The sequence below is a fragment of the Musca domestica genome, unplaced genomic scaffold (assembly GCF_030504385.1).
Source record: "Musca domestica strain aabys unplaced genomic scaffold, Musca_domestica.polishedcontigs.V.1.1 26, whole genome shotgun sequence".
In the NCBI taxonomy this organism is placed as follows: Eukaryota; Metazoa; Arthropoda; class Insecta; order Diptera; family Muscidae; genus Musca; species Musca domestica.
This window is the reverse complement of record NW_026712283.1, coordinates 4,406,886-4,425,254: the sequence shown is the minus strand read 5'-3', so window position 1 is coordinate 4,425,254 and position 18,369 is coordinate 4,406,886. Positions and strand designations below refer to the sequence as shown.

The window sequence follows — 18,369 nt, the reverse complement described above, 5'->3', positions numbered from 1 at the left end:
AAATGTGTTTTGGAAACCTCATTGGCCATGAATTGACCATTTTTACAAAAAAAAAAAAAAAAAAAATAATAATAATAATTTGAAAAGAATTTTTGCGAAGCATATACGTTCAATTCCAGAACCATGGTCTGATGGTTATACCATGGCCTGAAAAAAGAGTAATTTAATGAGAAAAATTTAAATTAAAAATAATTGTAGAGCAACTAATGGTCTGTTCTAATGAAACTAAACAATTAAAAATCGTATATATATATATCAAATAGTCAGAGCTCTGCTCTTTAATAGATATTTCTCATATAAAATTCCACAAATTTTATACGTAATTCTAGAATTTATAATTCAATAGTACTTTGAGAATTTTATTTTCAATTCTAAACATATCAATTTTAGTTCCAAAATTCCATTGAGTTAAATTTAAAAACTCGAATTACCAAACCTGTCTACATGTTATCATCTTACGATGCATGATATAACATATGTCTGACAAAGAAGAAGATAAACTTATGCAAATAAAAACAATGAGCCATCAAACAAAAAATAGTAAATAGTGAAATCAACCAAAAAGTAAAAATAATAAAAATCCCGAACAATTAAAAAAAACAGATCTCATTTTTAATGGGCAGGAATTTATCTACTTCTTATTATTATTGTTAGACTACTAGAAGGGGATATATATACAACGAAAAGACTTAAATTACCCCACCAATTCCCGGAATTCCTTGGCACCAAAAAAAGAAAAAAAGTGAAATCAAAAGAAAAAATGTCGTTTTTACGTGGTTCTCTGAACTATGTTTGGTGCACAACCAGTGTCCTGGGAAAGGGTGCTACAGGCTCTGTATTTCAGGTAAGTTTCCATTATTTTTTGTAATGACAAATACATACATATATATAATGAGGGTTCTTCACCTCCAGGGTGTCAATAAAATCACCGGAGAATCTGTAGCTGTAAAGACATTTAATCCCTATAGTCATATGCGTCCGCCCGATGTCCAAATGCGTGAATTTGAGGCCTTGAAGAAAGTCAATCATGAAAACATTGTCAAACTATTGGCCATCGAGGAAGATCAAGAGGGACGGGGCAAAGTTATTGTTATGGAACTGTGTACCGGTGGCAGTTTATTTAATATACTCGATGACCCCGAAAACTCGTATGGTCTGTCGGAAAAGGAATTCTTATTGGTGCTTGAACACTTGTGTGCTGGCATGAAACATTTGAGAGACAACAAATTGGTACATCGCGATTTGAAACCTGGCAATATTATGAAATTCATTTCGGAAGATGGTCAAACCATTTATAAACTTACCGACTTTGGGGCTGCCCGTGAGCTGGAGGATAACCAACCATTTGCATCACTTTATGGCACAGAGGAATATCTACATCCCGATTTGTATGAGAGAGCTGTGCTTAGAAAGTCCATAAATCGTTCATTCACGGCAAATGTGGATTTGTGGTCAATCGGAGTGACTTTATATCACGTAGCTACGGGAAATTTGCCTTTTCGGCCATTTGGTGGACGTAAAAATCGCGAAACTATGCATCAAATAACTACACAAAAAGCCTCAGGAGTTATTTCGGGTACACAATTGTCCGAGAATGGACCCATCGAATGGTCCACCACACTGCCACAACATTGTCATTTATCGGAGGGTTTAAAATCATTGGTAACCCCCCTACTGGCGGGTCTTTTGGAGGAAAATCGTGAGAAAACTTGGTCATTTGATCGTTTCTTTCAAGAGGTCACCTTGATACTGCGTAAACGTGTTGTTCACGTTTTCTTTACAAATCGCACATCTTCCATTGAGGTCTTTCTCGAGCCGGAAGAGCAAATTGAACATTTCCGTGAACGTATTCTAATGCAAACCAAAGTTCCTATTGAGAAACAAATTCTACTCTTTAACAATGAACATTTGGAGAAACGTATTACAATGCATACAACGGGTGAGTTAAGGGTTTTTAGTTTTCAAAAATAAAATAATTGTGGAACATATTCATTTTAGCAAGTGGATTCCCGGAAACTGCAGGCGAATCACCAATATTTTTATACAGCAATGATGATAATAATGTTCAGTTACCACAGCAATTGGAATTACCCAAATTTCCAGTGTTTCCCAGCAATGTTTCGGTGGAAAATGATGCTAGCTTAGCTAAGGTAAATTGTACATTGTTTTTTTTTTGCAAATAATTAAATTGTGAACGCTTTTTGTTTACAAATGTCTAGGCTGCCTGCAGTGTCGGACATGAATGTAAGCGTCGTGTGGATACATTTACAACAATTGATATATTGATTAAAAAAGCCGTAAACCAGTTCATAGAAACTTTGACCACCACAATTACGTTGCTAGTAAAGTAATTAAAAATAATCAATATCTAAGATTGTAAATTTTATTAATTCACCTTTTATTCATAGGAAAACCAAAAACTTCCATGAACTTCTGAGAACAGTTATGGACTATGCTGATTCAGTCCAGAGTATTGCAAAACTGGTAAGGTTTCTTTATTTGAAAATCGATGTGTTTTTTTGCATCATGCAGAGATTCCATAAAAACAGTGGAGTTTTGGCTCTCCTATTTTTGGAGTTCCCCTTCAACGCCAGGCAATTTTTTCAAAAATTTTTAGACCACAAATAGGATAGAATTTTATGGGACAATTTTAGTTGTAGAAAATTCAGGATAAGATGAAAAAAAAACCAACTTCAGACTGCTGTCATTTGTAAGCCACTCGTCCGACAGCTGTTAAATTTATTCCAGTGACAGCTCATTATATTGTTTAAAAGCGTACAAAGGCATTTTGATGAGAAAAAAGTTATTCGCGATGGAATTCAAGCGTGATAGTGTGATTTCTTTATATTTGGCTGGAAAACCACAAGAGGCTATCGTTAGAGCACCCCCAGCATTTAAATGTGAATAAATCTTTTGTGTCTCGTACCATCGCTCGTTACCGTGATACTGGTAGCGTAGCCCTACGTCAAGGAAGTGGACGGAAGAAAACAGTAACATCAGCAGAAATGGTTCGAAAAGTAAAGAAGCGATTGAAACCCGCGTCGCAGTGGCCGAAAAATGGCTCGTGAGCTTAACGTATCGCAATATTCCATTCGGCAAATACATATTGAAATATGAGCTCGGGGTAAAGCCATTAAAATTTGAAAAAGTGCAAAAAATTACACCGCAACAGATAGAAAATGGACTCAAAAGAGCTAAAGAGTTGCTTCGCTTGGCCGATAGTGGTAAACTGCCGGATTTGGTTTTCTCCAATGAGAAAACATTCGTTGTCCAACAGTTTGTAAACAAACAAAATCAATGTAAACACTTGCCAAAGAGGTCAGCTGAAAATGTGCACCTTCGGTTGGCCACAAGAACTCAAGCGCCGCCGGCTATAGTGATGGTGTGGGCCGCCATAACAGCCGATGGTTGCTCTCCGCACGTATTAATCGACCGTGACAACAGAATAAATGCCGAATATTATCGCCAAAATATTCTGGAGGATGTACTAAAGCCTTGGGAACGCAAATATTTTGGCCGCAGACCTTGGACATTCCAACAGGACTCAGCACGCGCCACCCAAGAATGGTTACAAAATGAGGTTCCTCGCTTCATTTCCAGCATACAATGGCCACCAAAATCTCCGGATACCAATCCGTTGGATTATTGTGTCTGAAGTATTTTGGAAAGCCAGGTTGGCACTAAAAATACTAAAGTGTCGATCACCTCAAGCAAGCGCTTCGCCGGGCATGGGCCAAAATACCGAAGAGCAACGTTCGGGCAGCGTGTGACGGTTTCATTGGCCGTTTAAGGGCAATAATTCGTGCCAAAGGTGACCAATTCGAACAAATCTAAACTTATTCTAAAATTTGATGCTATTTGCGATATTTTTGCTTTCATTTAATAAAATTTAAAAAAAAATTAAAAAATTATGGCGTTTGACTTTGTTGCATTTTTTTTTCACACCCTGTATAATCCTTTGCAATTTATTTCCAGACAAATAAAGATCAGGAGAGTAAGACAATTTTGAATAATTTGGAAAATCTTAAATCAGATTTTGATGGAGCCGCCGATGTTATTATGCAGTTGTATTCGAATTTTGTCATTGAGGACCAGTTAAAGTAAGATTTTGAAAATTTTTTCTTAAATCACAAAAATTAATGAATACCTTATTTTTTTCAAGTGAACAATGGACATCATCCATGCATGGCAAAAAATGTCCTTGTCGTACAAGGGCCAGCCCCCAAGCAAAATACTTGGTGGAACGTTTAAGAGACTCTTGGCAACATTTACTTAGAGATAGGGCAACTCGCACCCTAACATACAATGATGAACAGTTTCATGCGTTGGAAAAAATTAAGGTACAACTCAAATGATATATATAAAACAAGCTGTAGAATTTAACATGATTTAATTCGTAGGTTGATCGCAATGGAAAGCGTATAAAATCCTTGCTTCTCGATGATACCAAACCAGCAGTTGCCCAAATGGCCGAGTGTCTTGCCGATTGGTATAAATTGGCACAAACGGTTTATTTGAAAAGTGAAATCCTTGAAAAGGATGTGCGTGAATGTGAACGCAATTTACATAGAATACGTGATGAACTGTATAGACTTAAGGCCGATTTGCAAAAGGATATGGACGCCAAAATGATCAGCAACAATAATCAATTGAGCAAAATGGAACAGAAAAATCGTCTTAAGGTATGTCACCACCCTAAATTTACTTATCCGCTCTTTGATTTAAAAATCTGTATATCCATTTTAGTTTATACAACAGCAAGAACTGGAAATCATGTCTATAATGGAACAAAGCAATCAAGTGATGTTGAAGTTACAAGAATTGGGCAAAATACCAATGCCCAATCAAAAACAAAGTATTAAACCTTAGTTTAGCATTCCGTAAATATTTTATATTGAATATAATTTTATGTTGTGATTGCATGATTTTTATATATTGAGTAGTATATGGGGAGAATTTATTTTTTAAAACAAAACATATAAAGTTGGAATTTACGTTACATATAAATATTTTATAGCAAAAAATATAAACATTTTGTTTAAGGCAAACCTGATTTGTTTCAATGGATTGTAATAGATGAAGTGATGAAGTAAAAACAAGAGGAACATGCGATCATCATCCCTAACAAGTAAAATCGAAATTACAAATATGTCATAGTTTGCAAATTCTAATTGGACGAAATGTAGAACACAAAGCCTGTGGGGTTTTAAGCCTACAGTAATCCATTCCTAGTTAAATTAACTTAGTATTTCAGAAACTTTTCCCACATATAAAGTCAAACGATATAATTTTTTAATTTTATTAAATGGAAGCAAAAATGTCGGAAATAGCATCAAAGGTTAGAATAAGTTTAGATTTGTTCAAATTTGTCACCTTTGTCACGGATTATGGCCTTCAAACGGCCAATGAAACCGTCACACGCTGCCCGAATGTTGCTCTGCGGTATTTTGGCCTCTTGAGGTGATCGACACTTTGGTATTTTTAGTGCCAACCTTGCTTCCTAAAATACTCCTGACAAAATAGTACAACAGATTGGTGTCCGGATATTTCGGTGGCTATTGCACGCTGGAAATAAAGCGAGGAACCTCATTTTGTAACCATTCTTGGGTTGCGCGTGCTGAGTACGAGTCCTGTTGGAATGTCCAAGGTCTAAACCAAAAATTTTGCTTGCCGAAATCTTTAATACAACCTCAAGAATATTTTCGAGATAATATTCGTCATTTATTCTGATGCCACGGTCGATTAATACGATCGGAGAGCTACAATCGGCTGTTATGGCGGCCCACACCATCACCATGGCCGGCGCTTGAGTTCTGGTGGCTAACCGAAGGTGCACATTTTCAGCTGACCTCTTTGGCAAATAAACACGATCATTTTGTTTGTTTACAAACTGCTGGGCAACGTATGTTTTCCCATCGGAGAAAACCAAATTCGGCAGTTCACCACTTTTGATCAAGCAAAGCAACTCTTTAGCTCTGTTGAGTCTATTTTCTTCTTGCACTTTTTCGAATTTTAATGGCCTTGCTCATTTTTTAATATTTGCCGAATGGAATATTGCGATATATTCAGCTCACGAGCAATTTTTCGGCCACTGCGATTCGGATTTCAATCAAGTCGCTTCTGTACTTTTCGAACCATTTCTGCTGATGGTGCTGTTTTCTTCCGTCCGCTTTTTAACGATGGTAGGAGACACAAAAGATATATTCACATTTAAATGCTGAGGTTCCCTACCGATAGCCACTTGTGGTTTTCCAGCCAAATAAAAAGAAATCACACTATCACTCTAGAATTCCATCACAAATAACTTTTGTTTTCTAAAAAATTCTACGCTTGTAAACAATATAATGAGCTGTCACTGAAATAATTTTAACAGCTGTCGGACGAGTGGCTTTGGAAAGACAGCAGTCTAAAATTGGTTGCAGTTTTTTCATCTCACCCTGTATGTCATAGTTTGCAAATTCTATTTAGACGAAATGTAGAATACAAAGCCCGCGGGGTTTTAAGCCTACAGTAATCAATTCCCAGTTAAATTATCTTAGAATTTCCACATTAAAATCCCAAGAATTTATTTCGTCGGTCAACAAGTTACCCAAGGCCAAACATTTATCCATAAATGTTATAACTATTTGCCGCAGCAATTAACAACTTGAGGAAAAGTTAATGTTCTGAGATAAGATAATGTTAGTAGGGCCTCGTGATAATCTATGTTGTAGTTTAATCTAATTGGTAAACGTTCTCAACGGACATAACCAAACAACAGACAGGTATAAATTAAACATTTTTTTTCTTATTGTTATAATTTTTTTTTTCCTTTTGACTAAAATACATTACAGAGAAAATTAAATATTAAGAAATTGTTATATTAAAGAAAAAAAAAAAAACAAGTGCTTACATATCCACACACACTTTTTTTTTTTTGAAAATTTTCAGGATTTTGATCTTTTGTTGTGTACGTTTTTCTCTTGTTTGTTTGTTGCTATGTAATGGGGGGAACGATGAAGACGTTGAGGACGAGCGAGCATACAGAGAAGAAATATGCTTATGCGTTTTTACGTGGATATTAGGGAATAAACCATTCTAAAATTAAATTAAAACAAAAAATAAATAGCACACATGTTAATTCGTTTCACTATTAAACAAGGGCTGAGTGCCAAAAATAATGCATGGCACAGAGCAATGAAGTACATACCCATATATGTAATAGAAGAATGAAATTAAATAGATTGCCAATTTAATCCAGCCCTCACGCATATTTTTGGTTAAATTATCCGATGATAACACCGTTGTGGGATCATATAGACCTGGTCCAGACATTACGGGGCGATTTTTGTAACTGCCAAACGTGAAAACAAAACAAAGAACAATGACATCATTTATCCGTAATTATTGTAATGAAACGTAATAACTTACCGCCATATATGATAGGCAATCAAGGGTATATTGATGCACAACGAAAACCATTCTCCACACACCAAAAACAATAAATTCAGGAATATATGTAGAATATATTCCGGTAGGACTAGCTGCAATTACATATTAAAATAAATAATTGTCCACTCCCCACTCTAATACCCATGCCATGGTAAAAATAGAACTACTTACCGGATTTAAGCTATTACATTGATCTATGGGATTCTTGTAATCCGTTTTCAATTCATCGAATGCAATAACATGAAATATTGCAAAGAATATTAAAAACGCATCCCCTATCAAAGCAATTATATATGTAAATGCTGTGAAGTTGAAAGCCATTGCCGTCGTCGTCTAGTGCTCTTCAGCCACAACAATCACAACACACAAGAAAATTAAAAGGCGGGTGTTGGTCTATGTAAGTCGGTAATGTTCCTCAACAAATAACCGTTTTGTCTGCAACATTTTAATTATTTCAAACGATTATGTATTTGAACAAACAATTTGCAGCAGTATTTACTTACTTTTTGGAGAAAAACCTTTGAAACTTTTCCTAAAATGCCTTCATTCGGTCGAAGTTTGTCATGTTAATTGACAGTTCTCTTTTTCGTTTGTTCGATTCGTTTTGTTATCACATATTATACAATCGATGATTGTTCGATAGTTCGAGGCCGTTATTCGTTGGTATGAGTTTGGCAGCCCTGTTAATAAAGCCCAATTTATACGTCTATAGTTTGCTGGAAAGAAATATGAGTTTCAGTGGTTTCTCTAAAATTCTTCGATCTTGTCACATTCCATGACATAGGGTGATATAGCTCAAATTGAAAAAAATACTTTTTACACTTATTTTGAGATAAAAATCCATAGCTGGAAATAATTGAATCATTTTTGCAACTTTTATGAGAAAAACTTTAGGAGCAAGTACATAAAAAGCTTGAAATCATGGCTAGGCATATTAATGTCAAATTATAAAGGAAACCGACGGCAGGATTTTGGTGCGGCTCTGTAATTCCTTTATGAAATGTCACAAAATATTCCCAGCCATGACTTCAAGCTTCTTATATACTTGCGCCCTTAAAATACTGCAATCAACTCTGCTATCATTTCTAATGCCACTCGTCAGACAGCTGTTAAAATTATTCCAGTGGCAGCTCTTTATATTGTTTATAAGTACAAAAGCATTTTGGTGAGAATTTTCCAGAAAAAAGTTATTCGAGATGGAATTTAAGCGAGATAGTGTGATTTCTTTATATTTGGCTGGAAAACCACGAGTGGCAATCGTTAGAGCAGTCGAGCATTTAAATGTGAATAAATCTTTTGTGTCTCGTATCATCGCTCGTTACCGTGATACTGGTAGCGTAGCCCGACGTCATAGAAGTGGACGGAAGAAAACACGACATCAGCAGAAATGGTTCGAAATGTAAAGAAGCGACTTGATCGGAACCCGCGTCGTAGTGCGCGAAAAATGACCCGTAAGCTGAACATAGCGCAATATTCCATTCGCCAAATATTGAAAAATGAGCTCGGCCATTAAAATTCCAAAAAGTTCAAGAACTTACACCGCAACAGAAATAAAATAGACTCATAAGAGCTAAAGAGTGAGCTCGTATTAATCGACCGTGGCAAAAGAATAAATGCCGAATATTATTGCGAAAATATTCTGCAGGGTGTACTAAAGCCTTGGGCTCACAAACATTTTGGTTGTAGACCTTGGACATTCCAACAGGACTCAGCAAGATCGCACTCAACACGCGCCATTGTTACAAAATGAGGTTTCTCGCTCGATTTTTAGCACACAATGGCCACCAAAATATCCGGATACTAATCCGTTGTACTATTGTGTTTGAAGTATTTTGGAAAGGAAAATAAGCTATTTTAGTAAACATTTCTACATTTTTGAAGTCCAGAACAGTCCATATCTTGATCAAGAAATCCCATGAGAGAAAATTCTTCGTGTAAGCGAGCAAACGAATTTATGTCAACTTTTCGATCTATCGATTTTGTTCAATCGGCTTAAAATCGATTTTCGCATGTTCATATCAAGTCGATTAAAATCGATTCCGATATATTCTTAAAGCCGGCACTCGTCACTAACACATCGGAGAAATTGCAAAATTTACAAAAATTACAATTGAAAAGTTGCTGATTAGAAAGAAAGAACACGTAAGTGCGTGTGCATTTTCTTCTCCGAAAAAATCCATTACACCCACCAATAACAACAACAGACACCACACAATAAGAAAATGTTAACAAGTAAAAAACTTTGTGGCATTTTGCCGTCGGGTTTTTTGTGTCTTTGTGTACTTACGACGTTGACTGACCTTTCATTGGCTGAAGTTCCACGTCCAATTGGAGTGTCTCTGACAAAAGCCACTCTATATAGGCCAAATTCCGATAATACATGGAAGTGTTTAGATGAAAGCAAAACGCTAAAATTTTTACAAATCAATGATGACTACTGTGATTGTCCGGATGGCAGTGATGAGCCGGGCACTTCCGCTTGTCCCCATGGTGTGTTTCATTGTGTAAATCAAGGTCATCGTTCGCAAGATCTTCCCAGCTCGAGGGTGAATGATGGTATTTGTGATTGTTGTGATGGCAGTGATGAATACCAAACTGGTCAATGCTCTAATTCATGTGACGAGTTGGGTCGTGCCGAGAGGGAACAAAGAAAATCTCAAGCGGAAATGCTGAAGAAGGGTGCTGCTAAACGTTCTGAAATGGTGGCTCGTGGGCAACAGCTTAAGGCTGAACGGGAAAGTCGTCGCCGTGAATTGGAGCAACGTCGCCAGGAACAGGAAGCTCTGAAGAAGGAAAAGGAAGAACTTAAGAAACAGGCCGAATCACTAGAATCCGAAGCAATTGCTTATTTCAAAGAACTGCATAAAGAAACCGAAGCTCAACAGAAGGAAGATGATTTGCAACTACCCAACGAGGCTGCCGATAAATTTATGCACTATGACACAAATAAAGATGGTTTTGTGGAAATCATTGAATTACAAGTTGATATTAATCTAGACAAGGATCGCAATGGAGCTGTCAGCGTCGAAGAAGCTAAATACTTTCTCGACGAACGTGAACGTGTTGATCTAGATGCGTTTATAACATTGTCATGGCCTCGCATTAAACCCATGTTAATGGTTGGCCAGGGTATTTTCAAACCTCCTCAACTGCCAAATGAAAACAATGATGGCGATGATGCTGGAAAAGAGAAACAGGGAAAATCGGAAGCTGATGATATGATAACCGAGTACAATGAACGGGGTGAAGGTAATGATAGCTACTTGTTTCTGAATGACGTATTCGAAAAAAACACAATTCCAAAAGAAGTTTTCAATATTTTTGAAAATTTCAAACACAAATTTCGAAATTGTCATATAGAAACAGTCCCTTAATTTAAGTAGACTTACTCTTTTAATATTATATTCCATACATTTTAGAAATCCATCGTCCTCAGACATATCCTGAAGATGGCGAGGAAGAAGAGGAGGCCTATGAGGATGACGAAGCTGATGTTGGTGAGGGTACTGTACAAGATACCAATCCCCCAACACTGGAATATGATGCCGAAACTCAGCGTATCATCAACATGGCCAATGATGCACGTAACTCCTTTGCCGAGGTCGAGCGTACAATTCGTGAAATTGATCAAGAAATACGTGACATTGATGATCAGAATTCCAAAGATTATGGTCCTCACGATGAGTATGCAATTCTCGAGGGTGAATGTTATAAATTCGAAGATCGTGAATATGTATACACATTATGTCCATTCGAAAGGGCATCTCAGCAGGGACGTAGCGGTGGTGCAGAAACAACTTTAGGCAGATGGGATCAATGGCTACATGATGGAGAGCATAAATATGCCAAACAAAAATATGCACACGGCGCCTCTTGTTGGAATGGACCACAACGCTCGGCAATTGTACATTTAAAATGTGCTTTAGAAACGAGAATTACATCGGTAAGTGAACCAAATCGCTGTGAGTACTTCTTTGATTTCGAAACGCCAGCTGCTTGTGATGAGGAAGCATTCCATGCCGAGGAACAACGTTTCAAAGATGAATTGTAAAGTGAATGAATGCACTAAAAACACACACACAACTACTACTAAAATCCCACATTAATGCAGGCAGTTATTTATGTAAAATACAAAAACAAAAAGCATTTCTTTGAGAACAGTTATATTTTTGTAATAAAAATTGGATTACTTTCCCTAAACAATTTGGTTGAAATCTCTGTTTATCATCATCTATCTCATTGTCAAGGAAGTTTCAAAGTGTTATAATAACTAAAAGTAATCATTCCTTTTTTTTGATGTATTTATATAGACATTTTTTTAAATAAATGTAAAGATAATTAGATAAAAATGTCCTTGTTTTTATTTATATAAAAAGGTTTTTATTATTTTTGTTTAGCAAAAGTTTTATACACATATAAATACATTACAAACAAACTTACAAATATGTAAATATTTACGAGAAGAATTATTATAATCAATTGGATGGTTAAAGCGGAAATCTTTTAAGATTCACTGACAGCAAGTCTCATATCTTCCAAATAGGCATCGAGTTGATGTTCCAATGCCAAAATGTGTCCCGTATTGCAATTTTCCGAACCGACAAATGTTAGAATTAATGGCAACTTGTTCATCTGAACAACCTGGAAATTGAATGGTGGAAAGATTACAATAACTAATTAAAACAGGTGGAAATGATCATGAATATATATGAGGTTTGGAGTAGGACTAACGTTCTAATTGTATAAATAAAATCCCATTGGAGTGCTAAATATTCTAACGAAATTACTAACCTGATAATTTGAATACATCGATATGATGGTCTTATTACGTCCCAGACCCAATTTTCCAGCCTGATCGCTGGCCGTCGTAAAGGTCGATATAAAGGAGGGCGTTAATGTAAAATCTACATTCTTGTCTTGACTAACACGCATAACGGGCGCACCATCCCGATCGGTTATTTGTATTATATAAAGGCCATGGACCCTAGAAGTGGATTAAAGCAATGAAAAAATATATTTATGACAAAGAAGGGCTAGGGCTAAGCAAATAACTAAAGTCAGGAGATTGTTTTTTTTTTCTTTGCTGGCCTTTCCACTCTGTGTTATAGATTACGTATAAAAATCATTGCTTACTTTTTAAGGAGTCCTTCGAAATAACTGTTTATATCCTTGGACATGACAAGCGATGGCGTATCCATAAATAATATTTTTTTTACTCACGAATCAAACCAAAATCAAAAAAGAAAACAAATTGTTATCAAAAGAGTTAGAGATTCATAGGTCGACAAATGACTAATCGATTGCCATGGGGGTAGAGGTGAGTAGATCGAATTCAATCGTAGTTTAAATAAAAGGCCTGTCTTTTACAATCTTGCACAACTGACAACAAATATAAAGAAAACACACTATCACGCTTAAATTCCATCACGAATTACTTCTTTTCTGGAAAATTCTCACCAAAATGCTTTTGTTCGCTTGTAAACAATATAAAGAGTTGTCGCTGAAATAATATTAATAGCTGTCGGACGAGTGGCTTAGAAATGACAGCAGTCTGAAGTTGGTTGCAGTTTTTTTATCTTGCCCTGAATTTTCTACAATTAAAATTGTCTCATATGTTTACAATAGGGTTTTTTCCGGAACAGAGTAAAAGCCGTAGCCATAATTTCAAATCAACTTATCAAACTTACACATTTCATAGAATCAGATCCTTTAGTTTTCAGCCAAACAACGGCACATATTAACTACATCTTTCATTGGACTTCTATACAAAAATACATTCCAAAATCAAATTTAATTTTCTAAAAAAAAAGAAGCTTGACCATTTTCAAAATTTAACAAATTTTATTTTTGTATTCATGTATATTCCTTTCATTTACATATCATATAGTGTTTCCTTTTAAATTAAATTACATAATTAGTTTTCGTTATACTCAGCTATTGTGATTTTAATTTACATCCAAAGTATTTTTTTTCGCATAGATAGTTTCCTTGGAGGAAATCGGGGAATATCTATAGGCAATAATAGTTAGTAGTATCAGTGTAGTATCATTGGGTTACAAATTTACTATGTCATAAAAACAATAAAGAATATAAAGAAAAATATTAAAACACCGAATATTTTAATCATAAGCCAACGATTTTTCGATACAGATTGGAAATATTTTAGTATTTCACCATGGGCGGCTTCAATATTTAGTTCAGCATCTTGTATATTCGTATCGATACGTTCCACGATTTCTTCCTGCTCCTTAACCATGTGAGCCAATTGTTGGAAAATGCCACCCAATTCTACAATAGTCGATTCAATGTTTTGCATAGTTTCCGCTCTCTGTTGGACATAATTATCGGACTCGTCATAAATGGCTAACTGTTGTTGGGTTTGTATGCGTTGTGACGTCGAACCTCCTCCAAGCAAGGGAGATGTGTCGTTGGCCGATGACATGTCAATGCTAACTTCTTGATTCTCTTCGCTTAGCAGCAGGGAACCTTGCTTAGCTGTGGCAGGTGAAACTGAGCTAATTGACACAGGCGCCTGGCCGAATTGATCACGTCGAGATTTTTGATGTTTAAGGTTTTCGGTTCGTACTTCAAGGATTTGTTTGAAGTCAGTGCTCATACTAGCCAGTTTCGATTGAAGGGCCAATACCATGTTAGAGGAATGTGATACTAAATGCTTGCCGCTCACCGTACGACGTTGGTCTTTCGAAATTTCCTGCAGTCGTGCTATGTGTTGGTTCAAGGCATTTAAATCGCCCTTTATAATGTAGGTAAGTTCTTGAATTTCCTGGGGTCTGTCATCGAAAAGCGTGCGCTTCTTGGCCACTACAACAAATAACAAATAAAATGACAATTATTCAAATCTACCCCAATCTACTTACACATTGTTAACTTCTCCAATTTGGCATATGTGCTGGCAATGTTCTTGCCTATCATCTTTGCCACCATCATAAATTCAGAATAACTCTGAACCTGTTTGGCCTTCCTTGGGTCCCGTATATTTACCGCACGAGATATATTACGCGATTGCAGCGATCGAATCGCATTGTTAAATTCACCGGTACGATCTCGGGCAGCCATTACTACAATACTTTCTTTATCAAAGAGATCTTCTAAATCGTCTTCTATGTCTTGTATTGGATGACCTCGACCCGAAAAGTTGTCTTGTACAGCGTTGTTTGGTATTTCCGCTTCCTGGTAGTTGCCTGTTACCGCTTTCAAAGGCTGTTGGATAAAATTGCGTATCGCTTGTCCCGATGTTGCCTGTTGAATGCGCGAAGATAATGTTCGTAAATTCCACTGTCGTCCTGCTTTTGTGTATTTATCGTCGTCTGTGTCGTCTATAGGCACTTGATTGTGATTTCCACCAGTACTACCTCCGATATTTAAAGATGTCTGGGGATAAAAGTTTGCTTGCTGTTGTGCACCAGAATTCAATAGAGGCGATGTGGCTGAAGGGCCAACACCGTTAGATCCAAACAAGGGATTGTGTGGATAAGTGTTTTGAAATTGCTGCTGGTTGGCCTGTGTGTGGTGCTGCTGCTGTTGTTGTTGTATTATTAGAGGATAGCCCTCTTCCTGTGCTGTCTGGTCGTGCTGATGTAAACGTCGTCGTGTTTGCATCTCATAATCTACAACTGCTCAATTATGCAGCAGTTACACTTTGGCCTTGTGTCTCGGAATCAAATCACCACAATTCGTCATTCACTCATTCACCTAATGGCAATTGTGATGGGCAACACTATTCCAGATTGTGTTTTTTTCTTTTCTTATTGCACTTTGTTTAATGTCATTAACTTTTCTTTTGTTTTATTGCTTATAAATAAACACTATTTTCGGGGATTCACGTTTATCACAAACTTTTTTTGCATAACTCATGAAATTCTTTTAAATTAAAAGAAAATATTTTCGTATTTCTTGTAAAAATAAAAACTAATCCATACACATAGAGATATGATACGTGGTAGAACAACAATTGTCAAAAATAACTGCAATGTACAGTAATATGACAGCAAATGCTGGTGAGCAAGAATACGAAGGCGTCAACGTATAGTAGATGTAACGTAGGGTAAAATTTCCGAAAGTTTGAGCTAAATGTAAGCTCCGAGGTGAATGGAAAAATCTTTGCGTGGCGCTTTGAGGATAAATTTAATCTTGTATAAGCCGAATGTAAAGAATAAAAGGGGACAATTTTAGTTTCAAATTTGGTATTTTTAAAAAATTTAAATACTTTTTTGTTTATGGAAAACCATTATGTGCTTGTGGCTTCCATATAAATGCACGAATAAAAAATTACCAAAATAACAATTTCAATAATATTTGAAGAATATGATGCTGCGGTATGGGCTAACATAATGTTGATATCGCAAAAATGTGAATGTGTAAATTCTCCATCAAAAATATAAAATGTTAGTGCGATTCTATTTGAAACCGCCAATTTCCGTTCAAAGCAATAGATTTCTCCCTATCGTTTAATTTCATCCCTAATATACAGGGTGAGATGAAAAAACTGCAACCAACTTCAGACTGCTGTCATTTCCAAGCCATTCGTCCGAAAGCTGTTACAGCTCATTATATTGTTTACAAGCGTATAAAAGCATTTTGGTGAGAATTTTCCGTTATATACCAATCCGTTGGACTATTGTGTCTGGAGTATTTTGGAAAGCAAGGCTGGCACTAAAAAATATCAAAGTGTCACCTCAAGCAAGCGCTTCGCCGGGAATGGGCCAAAATAACTCTGAGCAACAATCGGGCAGTGTGACGGTTTCATTGGCCGTTTAAAGGCCATAATTCGTGCCATTCGTTCGAACAAATGTAAAATTATTTTAAAATTTGATGCTATTTCCGACATTTTTGCTTTCATTCATTAAAATTAAAAATTATGGCGTTTGACTTTGTTACAGTTTTTTTATCTCACCCTGTATATACCCTCCATAGCATGTTGGTGGGCATAAAAACTACAATATAGCGCTTTATTAAAACGTTTTATTACTTTTCCATTTCAAAGTTTTTTTTTCGAAAAGTAGTCCTTTAAAGCATTTTTCTATTAAATAATTAAGGAACAGGGCTATACTTACACAGTAGTAACACATGAATGCGTTACCTAAAATTCGACATATATTCAACTTCCATAATATGGTAAAATGTTTTGTACGTCCATGTCACCCACATACGCCAGGTTCATAATATGGTAAAATGTTTTGTACGTCCATATTATCCAAATATGCTAGGTGCATATCTTAACTAAAAATGTTGTAAAAATTGATAATTTTCCAAACTTTCTCAATTTTTATATTTTCCAATTACAAACATTCATATTTAATGTCTCTATTTTCAACACACATGTATTTTACTTCTGTGGTGAAAAACGTCAACTGAGTACAACGAATTTTAGGTAACACTGTTACGTCCACCATACGTAGCAAATCACCATCCACACGTCTACGTATCTCTATATGTGTTATTTTTTCATGTTTGCTTTGGACTTTATATTTTGACACTTCTTTCGATTTCTCCAACCAAAGGCCAGGTTGATCAGCACTTTTTTTTTATAAATAAATTCGACGTGCCAATTAATTGAAAGAAGTTATCTTTAATTAAATAAGCAAGAAATTGCATGAATTAAAATGACTCTCTATCATTTCGGTAATTGTGTTGCACTGGTCTATGTGCCATATTATATGACCTATAAATATTCCGGCCTGTAAGTATTGCTGTTGTAGTTGTAATTAACAAGTGGACGGTGAAGATGAAAAAAAAAAAAACATGACATTTAATAATTAACGAAAATCCCTTTTTCTAGGTCAGAATATGGGGCATTTTGGAAATGTATACAAGCTGGTGGTATTTATGTTTTCACACAATTATGTAAAATGCTGGTACTGGCCACATTTTTCGATTCGGATTCACTAGGAGGTGGAACCGGCGATTTTAATTTCTTGGCGGTAGGTTATTGTACCCAAGAGATGGAGTACAGTCAAATGAATTTTTTTTTATCTTAAGATTACAAAAGCTTATCTGGTGTGATTATCGTCGTTTTACCTTTTTTAGGAATTCTTGCGCTGTAGTGTGGATATAGCAGATCTTTTGGGCTTTGCTGTGATTCTTTCACGTATACCCGGCAAGGGACATAGTAAATTGATTACTGCTGGCCTGGGATGGGCTGCTGCAGAGGTGGTTTTGTCACGCGGTATTATGTTGTGGGTCGGTGCGAGAGGTACAGAATTCAGCTGGATTTATATACAAAAATGTCTGGAATCGAATGTTTTACTGGTAAGTTACTGAAACCAAGAAGAGTTAATTAATTCTATGACTTTTATTTATTTCGTTAGATTCAACATATTACCACTGCCACATTGGTATGGATGTTCACCCGCCATGATCTGAACAAGGCCCTTAAACCTTTGGTCACCATCCTGTTGGTGGTGACAATTTTCAAGGGTGTCTGGTTGGAGGGCCTATTAAGTGTTCTCAGTTTTGGTCCCTGGTCTACGATAGCATTGAAGGCATTTGTTGCCTCACTAATTGGTTTTGTGTCCCTACATGTGTACACAGGTCTGGCTCAACAAATTGGCATTTGAAAATATTGAAATTTTTTCGATATATATAGGTATATAACTAAAATGATAAGTGTATGTGTGTTTTAGTAATATACAACTTGTTTAAAAAATCTATTTTGAAAATGTAACATAACTTGTTAGCAAATAGTAAAAATGAATGGAAGACAAAAAAACTTTATAGAAAGAATGAAATAAAAGAAAATTATTGATATTTTAATTATCCATTTAATGTAAAAATATGTTGAGTTTTTATTTAATGTTGCAGTTCTGTTTGTTTTACAGATATCGAATCGTCGTTACATATTGTAGTCTCCCAACTGTGGGGTCAATATGATTACTTGAATTCAAATATCATTTTTTCTCGTATTTGTTTTTCCCGGGA

The 18,369-nt window shown here is 35.9% G+C and overlaps 6 protein-coding genes across 6 annotated transcripts; 3 read left to right on the top strand and 3 right to left on the bottom strand.

Moving 5' to 3' along the window:
• The first annotated feature begins 475 nt into the window (after positions 1–475).
• Positions 476–5,048, top strand: LOC101896529 (serine/threonine-protein kinase TBK1). The gene is made up of 9 exons (XM_005184106.4): positions 476–844; positions 913–1,939; positions 1,999–2,150; positions 2,220–2,347; positions 2,409–2,484; positions 3,976–4,100; positions 4,163–4,340; positions 4,401–4,682; positions 4,747–5,048. Exons 1-9 carry the CDS (start codon positions 761–763, stop codon positions 4,867–4,869), a joined length of 2,175 nt encoding a protein of 724 aa, XP_005184163.1. The 5' UTR covers positions 476–760; the 3' UTR covers positions 4,870–5,048.
• Positions 5,049–6,765: 1,717 nt separating this feature from the next.
• On the bottom strand, positions 6,766–8,093 carry LOC101896350 (protein cornichon). The gene is made up of 5 exons (XM_005184105.4): positions 7,935–8,093; positions 7,603–7,866; positions 7,411–7,523; positions 7,190–7,333; positions 6,766–7,077 (listed from the first exon to the last, which is right to left on the bottom strand). The coding sequence occupies exons 2-5, from the start codon at positions 7,750–7,752 to the stop codon at positions 7,050–7,052; spliced, it is 435 nt and encodes a 144-aa protein (XP_005184162.1). The 5' UTR covers positions 7,753–7,866; positions 7,935–8,093; the 3' UTR covers positions 6,766–7,049.
• Positions 8,094–9,474: 1,381 nt separating this feature from the next.
• LOC101896071 (glucosidase 2 subunit beta) lies at positions 9,475–11,780 on the top strand. The gene is made up of 2 exons (XM_005184103.4): positions 9,475–10,680; positions 10,851–11,780. The coding sequence occupies exons 1-2, from the start codon at positions 9,654–9,656 to the stop codon at positions 11,480–11,482; spliced, it is 1,659 nt and encodes a 552-aa protein (XP_005184160.1). The 5' UTR covers positions 9,475–9,653; the 3' UTR covers positions 11,483–11,780.
• Positions 11,781–11,785: 5 nt separating this feature from the next.
• On the bottom strand, positions 11,786–12,723 carry LOC101895905 (ragulator complex protein LAMTOR3 homolog). Its single transcript, XM_005184102.4, has 3 exons — positions 12,565–12,723; positions 12,223–12,415; positions 11,786–12,072 (listed from the first exon to the last, which is right to left on the bottom strand). Exons 1-3 carry the CDS (start codon positions 12,627–12,629, stop codon positions 11,935–11,937), a joined length of 396 nt encoding a protein of 131 aa, XP_005184159.1. The 5' UTR covers positions 12,630–12,723; the 3' UTR covers positions 11,786–11,934.
• A 529-nt stretch (positions 12,724–13,252) lies between these two features.
• On the bottom strand, positions 13,253–15,414 carry LOC101895729 (syntaxin-5). Its single transcript, XM_005184101.4, has 2 exons — positions 14,310–15,414; positions 13,253–14,253 (listed from the first exon to the last, which is right to left on the bottom strand). Exons 1-2 carry the CDS (start codon positions 15,049–15,051, stop codon positions 13,496–13,498), a joined length of 1,500 nt encoding a protein of 499 aa, XP_005184158.2. The 5' UTR covers positions 15,052–15,414; the 3' UTR covers positions 13,253–13,495.
• Positions 15,415–16,921: 1,507 nt separating this feature from the next.
• On the top strand, positions 16,922–18,224 carry LOC101895552 (BOS complex subunit TMEM147). Its single transcript, XM_005184100.4, has 4 exons — positions 16,922–17,131; positions 17,231–17,372; positions 17,479–17,700; positions 17,760–18,224. Exons 1-4 carry the CDS (start codon positions 17,055–17,057, stop codon positions 18,006–18,008), a joined length of 690 nt encoding a protein of 229 aa, XP_005184157.1. The 5' UTR covers positions 16,922–17,054; the 3' UTR covers positions 18,009–18,224.
• Positions 18,225–18,369: the final 145 nt, after the last annotated feature.

Bases quoted from the DNA above. Each gene is read 5' to 3' on its own strand.
- LOC101896350 (XM_005184105.4), bottom strand. From the start codon at position 7,752: ATGGCTTTCAACTTCACAGCATTTACATATATAATTGCTTTGATAGGG. The intron at 7,334-7,410 runs GTAAGTTATTAC...CACGTTTGGCAG, and splicing joins ATTGCCTATCATATATGGCG to TTACAAAAATCGCCCCGTAA. The intron at 7,078-7,189 runs GTATGTACTTCA...ATTTAATTTTAG, and splicing joins TTCTTCTATTACATATATGG to AATGGTTTATTCCCTAATAT.
- LOC101895729 (XM_005184101.4), bottom strand. From the start codon at position 15,051: ATGCAAACACGACGACGTTTACATCAGCACGACCAGACAGCACAGGAA. The intron at 14,254-14,309 runs GTAAGTAGATTG...TATTTGTTGTAG, and splicing joins ATTGGAGAAGTTAACAATGT to TGGCCAAGAAGCGCACGCTT.
- LOC101895552 (XM_005184100.4), top strand. From the start codon at position 17,055: ATGACTCTCTATCATTTCGGTAATTGTGTTGCACTGGTCTATGTGCCA. The intron at 17,132-17,230 runs GTAAGTATTGCT...CCCTTTTTCTAG, and splicing joins ACCTATAAATATTCCGGCCT to GTCAGAATATGGGGCATTTT. The intron at 17,373-17,478 runs GTAGGTTATTGT...TACCTTTTTTAG, and splicing joins GCGATTTTAATTTCTTGGCG to GAATTCTTGCGCTGTAGTGT.
- LOC101896529 (XM_005184106.4), top strand. From the start codon at position 761: ATGTCGTTTTTACGTGGTTCTCTGAACTATGTTTGGTGCACAACCAGT. The intron at 1,940-1,998 runs GTGAGTTAAGGG...TATTCATTTTAG, and splicing joins TATTACAATGCATACAACGG to CAAGTGGATTCCCGGAAACT. The intron at 2,485-3,975 runs GTAAGGTTTCTT...ATTTATTTCCAG, and splicing joins TCCAGAGTATTGCAAAACTG to ACAAATAAAGATCAGGAGAG.
- LOC101895905 (XM_005184102.4), bottom strand. From the start codon at position 12,629: ATGGATACGCCATCGCTTGTCATGTCCAAGGATATAAACAGTTATTTC. The intron at 12,416-12,564 runs GTAAGCAATGAT...ATCCACTTCTAG, and splicing joins TTCGAAGGACTCCTTAAAAA to GGTCCATGGCCTTTATATAA. The intron at 12,073-12,222 runs GTTAGTAATTTC...TTCAATTTCCAG, and splicing joins CGATGTATTCAAATTATCAG to GTTGTTCAGATGAACAAGTT.
- LOC101896071 (XM_005184103.4), top strand. From the start codon at position 9,654: ATGTTAACAAGTAAAAAACTTTGTGGCATTTTGCCGTCGGGTTTTTTG. The intron at 10,681-10,850 runs GTAATGATAGCT...CATACATTTTAG, and splicing joins GTACAATGAACGGGGTGAAG to AAATCCATCGTCCTCAGACA.